The 8,309-nt window shown below is 40.9% G+C and overlaps 1 protein-coding gene and 1 long non-coding RNA gene across 2 annotated transcripts in view; one reads left to right on the top strand and one right to left on the bottom strand.

Moving 5' to 3' along the window:
• Positions 1–810, bottom strand: part of LOC106317506 — a 4,752-nt gene extending 3,942 nt beyond the window's left edge. The window contains exons 1-2 of the long non-coding RNA XR_001265149.1: positions 663–810; positions 426–590 (exon numbers count right to left, since the gene is read on the bottom strand). This is a non-coding gene — a long non-coding RNA (uncharacterized LOC106317506). The remainder of the gene's footprint in view (positions 1–425; positions 591–662) is intronic.
• A 6,154-nt stretch (positions 811–6,964) lies between these two features.
• Positions 6,965–8,095, top strand: LOC106314277. The gene is made up of 3 exons (XM_013752178.1): positions 6,965–7,087; positions 7,271–7,637; positions 7,743–8,095. The coding sequence occupies exons 1-3, from the start codon at positions 6,965–6,967 to the stop codon at positions 8,093–8,095; spliced, it is 843 nt and encodes a 280-aa protein (XP_013607632.1).
• Positions 8,096–8,309: the final 214 nt, after the last annotated feature.

Raw genomic sequence — 8,309 nt, 5'->3', positions numbered from 1 at the left:
GTCGGTATTTTCCAATCTCAAACGGCTATACAACGGTCATATATATTTGTCGGCAACGGTCACATGGTTCGTCGGAAATTCGTCGGAAAATTCCGACGGAATACCGACGACTGTACTGTTAATCGGAATGTCGTCGGAAGTTCGTCGGTATATTTCGACGAATTTCCGATGACGACAACGGTTACATTTTTTATCGGAATGTCGTCGAAAAGTCGTCGGAAAATTCCGACGAGCCATGTTTCGTCGGAATTCCGTCGGAAATGGCCGACGGAATTCCGACGACTTCAAATTTTTGGTTTTCGTCGGAAATTGGTCGGCAATCCGTCACAAACGTCCGACGACATTGATGTCCGTCGGAACCTCCGTCGGAATTCGGCGTGTTTTCTTGTAGTGTCAGAGTAATAAGAAAGATAATGAGAAATTACTTGTGAAATTGATTGTTGAGGATAATTCTAGCAAGAGGATGATGGAGGTCACTGAATCCAAACAAATATCTTCCAAAAGGCTTATGGAGGAAAATAGTACTTCCAATTCAGTCAATTTAATCCAGATTGAGATTAACATTAAAAAGGTAATCAAACTTGAAAACTCTGTGAACAACAAATGATAAAGTCATGTCCTGAAGACACAAATCCAGAGAGAGATTACGCCACAAAGCCTACCTTCGAGTTTTGCAGACGTGGTGAAAGGAATATCGCGTTCCAAAGATAACCAAACAATTTCTGGTTTAAGAGAGACTGTTGGAATGTCACCAACAGCTTTTATTTCTACCAGAGATGCAAACATTGAAGAATGAAAATGATGGCCAACACAAAAAGTACGACAAGGAAGAAGATGAGTTTAATGAAATATGTGCCAAACACATGACTTTTAAAAAGGAAAATTTATGTTTAGATATTAAAATAGGAAATTAGTGAGTTTGTACTTTATAGAACAGTAAATTTCTTTTACCAATAATGTTAAGGTTTGAGCTATATATATATCTCACGATATATATTTTTTTTTGAATGAATATCTCACGATAACAAGTTTGATCTTTAGATTAATATACAAGCTTTCAGAATACTAAATTGAGTCTTTCTTCTAATTATTATTCTGAGAGCAATTACTTTTTATTTCATATCACAAACTCTAACACTGGTTGGGTCGAGCTACGTCACGAGAGCTTGTGACACGATTGGGGACAATAAGATGGTGGAACACTGGTTAGGTCCACGGGTCGGTTCTGGTTTGGCATGTTTCTGAGAGTTATCTGTCTGGTTTGAGCTATCTGGTTTGAGCAAAGGCTCGAGTCAGGTGGGTGCTAAAGTTGGATGGTAATGCGCCAGGCTGGTTTTACAGAGCATCGACTACTTCCCGCTCTCAGCAGTGTGCGGATAACGGCTAGGCACCACTCAGACCCACTATGGTGTGCTGGTTCGTTCTTCAGCTGGACCACCATTTAAAAAAAAAAATTATCAAGAAAAAAGAAATATGGTCCGGAACTTACTTTATACATATAATCAATCTAGTACAAAGTGACTCATAAAACTAAATTATTGTAACAAACACTAAATGAGATTCTATAAAATAATTGATCATGGATTAAGGTCAGTCTCCTAATTATTTGAGCCACTTTGTAAAACCGTGGTGAGAATGAGAAACAGATTCCAACATCTACCTTAGTTGGGACTCTGTAGATTTTACTATGTTAGAAAAAACTAGAATTAAAACTATAAATTTGTTTGGTTCGATTTGATTCATAGTTGACGTTTCTACCAAAATATTTCATCAGTTGATCTGGAAAATTTTCAAAAAAAATAAACTCTTTAATTTAGGAACAAATTCGTATTCCTTAGGAAAAAGGATTGTGTAGAAAATAACTGAAGTTGAGGTTTTGTACAAGTTGTTTGTTTTGTTGTGAGCCAGAAAAGGTTATAAGAAAAAGTTAAAAGATCACATATTCTTTTTTTGTTTTTGTTTTGTTTTTGTAACTGAATATAACCGATCTCTCTCTCTAACTGGATTCGCTCAAGCTCACTATCTCTCTATCGCTCTCGTGTGTAATGCGTAAAGGAAAGAACAGAAGAAAAGAATACAGTACACACGAGTTTGTTATAGAGTTCCCCTCTTCACTACCGGGTACATCTCTCTTCAGGAACGGTATTCTGGAATACACTATGAGCAGTACCGGTCCTGAAATGAAAAAGACCACAAGCAATTTTAAAAAAAATTGGCCACTTTTATAAATTTTGTAGATAATTTTTTTTAAAAAAGGCAAATTTATGCAAATTTTTTTTGTGGGCTAAAAGCGGATGCTTGTAATGCTTCCCCTCAGGGCCGCCACTGACTATGAGATAGAGTTTGTTACAAAGAGAATCTTAGCTGCATTTTTCTTTCAGCTAAGCTTAACTCTATATATCGAAGAAGAAGAAGACACTTAGAGCTCATCTAATCAACTCCTCTCTTAAGTCTCTTAGTAGTGGGCTTAGAGTAAACGATATGGCCCAACGCAGCATCCCCGTATCACCAAATTCTATCTCACCGGCCCATCAGACCAATATGACCGTTAAGCCTTTGAACAACGAACTATCCTTTTACAAACTCCACCTTGGTTCTTGTTCTCTTACAATACCATCTACTTGGTATCATTTAGTGCATTCCCGATCCTGGTATAACCTCCTGCCAGTCTCCCTGATTAAAAAACTTCTGAACACAAACCCTCAGCCTTAACAACTCCTCTCCAACAACAAACCGTTGTTAGACCTTTGCCCCTGTATCGTCTTCCCTTGCTGAGATGACTCAAGACGATACTGGCCAATGTAATCTTACTAAGCTTCAGTCACGTTCAGTGACTTTAGATGATCAGTGAACTTCTCTCCTGGTAGTACCTTTGTCAACGCATCAGCCGGGTTCTTGGACGTATGAATCTTTAGTACCTTCACAAAACCATGTGCCACCAACTCCCTGACAAAATTGTACTTGACTCTAACATGCTTAGTGCGTTCATGAAACATGTTGTTCTTTGCTAAGTAGATCGCACTTTGCGAATCACAGTATATCTCCGCTGCGTCCTGTTTGAAACCCAGTTCCTCACAGACTCCTTTTAACCACACTGCTTCTCGACTCGACTCAGATAATGATATATATTCAGCCTCCGTTGTCGACAAAGCAACCACCTTCTGCAAACATGAGCGCCAACTCACAGTGTTTCCTCCCACAGTGAACACAAACCCTGTGATTGATCTGCTGCGATCTTGTAGTCTGAGTCACAATACCCTCGAACCTGAAAGTCTGAACCTTTCGAGAACAACAAACTCAACTTAGCTGCTCCTTTGAGATAGCGCATTATCCATTTTACAGCTGCCCAGTGCTCTGTTCCTGGCTTTCCCATATATCTACTCACCAGTCCCAAACCATACGCCAAATCAGGTCTTGAACCTACCATCGCATACATCAGACTCCCCATTGCGCTAGCATAAGGAACTCCTTCCATCTTCCTCACTTCCTCTGCTTCCTCTGGTTTGGAAACAGTTTTCAACTTGAACTGTGACCCTATCGGAGTCTGAACCGAGCTCGCATCCTGCATGCAAAACGTCTTTAGAACCTGATCCAAGTATCTCTCTTGTGACAACCTCAAAGTCCCTTTGCTCCTTTCTCTTAGAATGTCCATACCCAAAATACGTCTAGCTGGACCCAAATCCTTCATTTCAAATTCTGACTTCAGAAGCTTCTTCAATCTTTCTACCTCTGTCTTGCTCTGTGACGCTATCAAAATATCGTCCACGTAGAGTAACAGATACACTCTTGACTCAACTGACTTCCCTTTTAAGTAGACGCATGGATCATACTGACTCCTGTTATACTCTTTTCTGATCATGAAATCATCAAATCGATGATTGCACTCACGGGGAGACTGCTTTAGCCCGTACAACGCTTTCTTCAACGAACAAACTTTATCTTCTTGTCCTTTCTGCACAAACCCCTCTGGCTGAGTCATGTAGATTCTTTCCTGTAAAACTCCGTGAAGAAATGCGGTTTTGACATCCATTTGCTCTAACTTCATATCATAGTTAACCACTGCTGATAGAAGTAACCTTATAGATACATGCTTGACTACCGGGGAAAAAACTTCATTATAGTCAATGCCCTCAACCTGTGCATAACCTTTTGCCACCAAGCGACCCTTGTACCTCGGTTCCTCTACTCCTGGAATGCCCGACTTGTATTTATAAACCCATTTACAACCTATAACCTCTTGGTCTTTCGGTTTATCTGTGAGCTCCCATGTTTGGTTTACATCATGTGAAACCATCTCCTCACTCATTGCTCCATTCCAAAGATTCCAGTCTTTACTTCTTCTGGCTTCGGAATATGATTTTGGCTCCTCTGTTTCTATCTCTTCTGCACTTGCAAGAGCATATGCCACGAGGTCCGTATCTCCATACTTTGATGGAGGCTTTATCTTCCTTCTAACCATGTCTCTTGCTAGAATATAGTCACTCAGGTTTTCATCACCCTCTTGAAAGGTAGCTTCATCATCGTCTTCTGAATCACTGGAGTCTGGCAGATTTATCGGATCCTTAATCCCAACAGCTCCACCTTGAGCCGAAAACTCTACTTCTTCATCTTTGTTTGGTTCAAACTCTTCTAGTTCTTCTTTGAATGAAACCTTTCTTTTGGAGTTCTGTGGCTTGCTGCTCTCGACAGTAACCTCTGTAGACTCTTCTCGCTGTTTGAAGAGCTTTTCTTCGTTAAATACCACATCCTTACTTATCACAACCTTTTCTTCGTCTAGAAGCCATATTCTGTAGCCTTTATTTTCCAGTGCGTATCCCAGTAGAACTCCTTTTGTTGCTCGAGGGCTAATCTTATCAGAGACTGTGTGAACATACGATATACATCCGAACCTCCTTAAATGATCATATCTAGGCTCAGTTCCTGACCATAATGCTTCAGGTACTTCAAAATTTGTCGCAGAGCCTGGTGACCTGTTGATGATGTATACCGCCGTCGAAGCTGCCTCAGCCAAAAAACTCTGCACCCAAACCTGTCTCATGAAGCATACTCCTTACTTTATCCATTATTGTTCTATTCATACGCTCAGAGACCCCGTTCTGTTGTGGCGTGTAGGGACAAGTCTTGTGACGCTTAACTCCTGTGTCTCTGCATACCTTGTCAAACCTACTGTTGCAAAACTCTAACCCATTATCCGTTCTTAGGCACTTCAACTTCTTTTGAGTCTGATTCTCAACCGAGGTCTTCCACTCTTCGAACTTCTGGAACGCCTCTTCCTTTGTTTTGAGAAAATATATCCAGACTCGTCTTGAGTAGTCGTCTATGAATGTTAGGAAATACTTGCATCAAGACAAGCTTGGAGTCACGTTCGGTGATCCCCACAAGTCTGAATGTACGTAATCAAGTATTCCTTTCGTTGTGTGCTTAGCCTTTGGAAAGCTCAGTTTATGAGACTTTCCCATTGCACATGACTCGCAGAACCCCAATGACTTTATCTCTTCCTTCTTCAAATGACCTTTCCTCACCAGTATCTCTATAGATGACTGACTCATATGCGCTAACCGAGAGTGCCATCTGCTCGTAGTATCAACTGCGCTGCACGTTTCACTCATGTTGACCTTTCTTACTTTTCCCTGCAAGTAATAGAGGCCTTGATCATACTCCCCTGACAGAACCCTCTGATTGTCCTTGTAGAACTCAACTCTGAAACCTGCACCCACGTATTTACATCCTGACTGCTCTAGTTGCCTGTAGGAGATCAGATTCCTAGCCATATCCGGAATGTATCTTACTTGGCCTAGAGTTACCATTATTCCATCAGGATTATCGATCGTGATCAAACCATGTCCTTCCACCATGCAGTAGGTGTTGTTACCCATTAGGACTTTGTTGCCTTTGAATTCTTCAAACTGCGACAACACATCTCTTCAGGGTGTAATGTGAAACGTATACCTAGAGTCTAGTACCCACTCATCTTCTCTTGCTTGAGTGCTTGCCGTTAGAGCTATCGAGGTAGGTAGCTTTATGGCAACGTTTGCGGAGGTAGAGGCTTTGCTTTGGTCTTGCTTGCGCTGTGGGCAGTCACGTTTCCAGTGAGTCTCGTCTCCATAGATCCAACAAGCTTTTGGTCCAAACTTTGGTCTTGACTTTGATCTCCCTCTTTCGTAGCCTCTGCTCCTCCCTCTGTTGTAGTTATTATTTCTAGATCCTCTCTTATCATTTATCCCTCTGTTATCCACATATAGTCCTTCTGATCCTTGTCTTGATCTGCTGAGAGAGCCTTTATGTCTCAACTGTTGGATAATTCCAATTAACTTGAAGAGAAAATTAACTCATTAAAGTGAAGTTTGATGGGTTAAGGAAAAAAAAACATATCGAGCTTAGGAATGTTTCCATATTATTATTAGGAAAAGATGTAGCTTCTTCCTATATAAAGAGTTCTCATGGAGAGATGTTCCATCAAGAGAAACACATTGAAAGGTTTAGTTTTGAGAGAGTTTCTAAATCTAATAAGAAGAAAAGTTCTTATAATCTTTGTGTTTGTGCAACTTTAATAAACAAGTTTTAATCATCCAATATATAACGTAGTACATATATAATAAGTGTGACAAAAGGAGCAAACATATGCTTTAAAAAAGCATACAAGGATCAGAGTTCTCAAGCACGTGATAAAGGTCTTGAGATGAAGAAGGACTTACGATGTCCGATGCTAACATCGACCAACTACACCGTATGGTCGATGCGAATGAAAGTGATGCTTCATTTATACGAAGTTTGGGATACGATTGATCCAGGGAGTAACAATGCAAAGAAGAACAATATGGTGATTGCTCTAATCTTTCAATCAGTCCCGGAGGCGCTAATACTTCAGATTGGAGAACATGATACATCGAAGAAGATTTGGGAAGCTATCAAATCCCGTAACCTAGGTGCTGATCGCGTGAGAGAAGCAAGGTTACAAACTTTGATGTCTGAGTTCGACAAACTGAAGATGTCAGACCCAGACACAGTGGATGACTACGCAGGAAAACTTTCAGGCTTAGCATCGAGAGCAGCCGCGTTAGGAGAGATAATGGAAGCATCAAAGCTGGTAAAGAAGTTTCTGAAGGGACTTCCAAGAACGAAGTTCATTCACATCGTAGCTTCGTTAGAACAAGTGTTGGATCTAAATTCAACGGGATTCGAAGACATTGTTGGGAGATTGAAGGCTTTCGAAGAACGCATCAAAGAAGAAACCCAAGATGAAGATCAATCGAAGCTAATGTTTGTAAAGAATGATGCACAAGGTTGTGGAAGCCATAGCAACTCGCGAGGAAGATGCAGAGGTATAGGTTATGGTGGAAGAGGAAGAGGACAAGGAAGGTCTAATGTTTCTGATGGTCATAACAAAGGAGGAGAAGCTTCGGACAAGACCAAGAAGGACTACTCTAAGGTTAGATGTTGGCGATGCGACAAGATGGGGTACTTCGTGTCACATTGTCCTACACGACCGAGAGAAGAAGCTAACCTAACGGAAATACAAGAAGCAGATGCATTATATATGAATGAAGTAGTATTCCTCAATGAAGAGAGAGTGTTTCCTAAGAGGTTTGATGAATGCGATGGAAATACGAGTATATGGTACCTTGACAATGGTGCAAGTAACCATATGACAGGCAAGAGAGAGTTCTTCTCAAACCTAGATGAGAGCATCAAAGGCAAAGTCTAATTCGGTGATGGATCAAACGTCGAGATTGTTGGGAAAGGTTCGATCACGTTCATCGGAAAAACAGGGGAGAGAAGAGCACTCAAAGATATCTACTACATCACAAGTCTTAAACACAATATCATAAGTCTTGGACAAGCAACCGAGATGGGTTGTGAGGTTAATATGAAAGAAGACTTACTGATGCTGAAAGATCCCCGTGGAAGGCTAGTAGTACAAGTCGCAAGGCAACCAAACCGATTGCACAAAACACCAATAGAGGTTGAATATCCGAAGTGTCTTCAAATACAAGAAACTGATGTTACATGGACATGGCATGCACGGCTAGGACATGTGAACTTTGGAGTCATGAAGAATAAGGTAGACAAGGAGATGGTAGCAGGGATGCCTTAGGTGATACACGAGAAAGATGTGTGCAACGCCTGCTTAGTTGGGAAGCAAACTCGGAAGTCTTTCCCGCCTAAAGCAAAGTATCGAGCATCACACGCATTGGAGTTGGTACATGGTGACTTGTGCGGTCCGATATCACCATCAACACCAGCAAACAATAGATATGTATTTGTCTTAATTGATGATTACTCAAGATATATGTGGACGATGCTGCTAA

Source organism: Brassica oleracea, chromosome C9, assembly GCF_000695525.1.
Source record: "Brassica oleracea var. oleracea cultivar TO1000 chromosome C9, BOL, whole genome shotgun sequence".
NCBI lineage: Eukaryota > Viridiplantae > Streptophyta > Magnoliopsida > Brassicales > Brassicaceae > Brassica > Brassica oleracea.
This window is presented reverse-complemented; position numbering and strand designations above follow the sequence as displayed.

Excerpts from the sequence above, each read along its gene's own strand:
- LOC106314277 (XM_013752178.1), top strand. The coding sequence starts at position 6,965 with ATGTCTGAGTTCGACAAACTGAAGATGTCAGACCCAGACACAGTGGAT. Across the intron at positions 7,088-7,270 it reads TAATGGAAGCATCAAAGCTG|AATGATGCACAAGGTTGTGG; the intron begins GTAAAGAAGTTT and ends ATGTTTGTAAAG. Across the intron at positions 7,638-7,742 it reads GTACCTTGACAATGGTGCAA|GTTCGATCACGTTCATCGGA; the intron begins GTAACCATATGA and ends TTGTTGGGAAAG.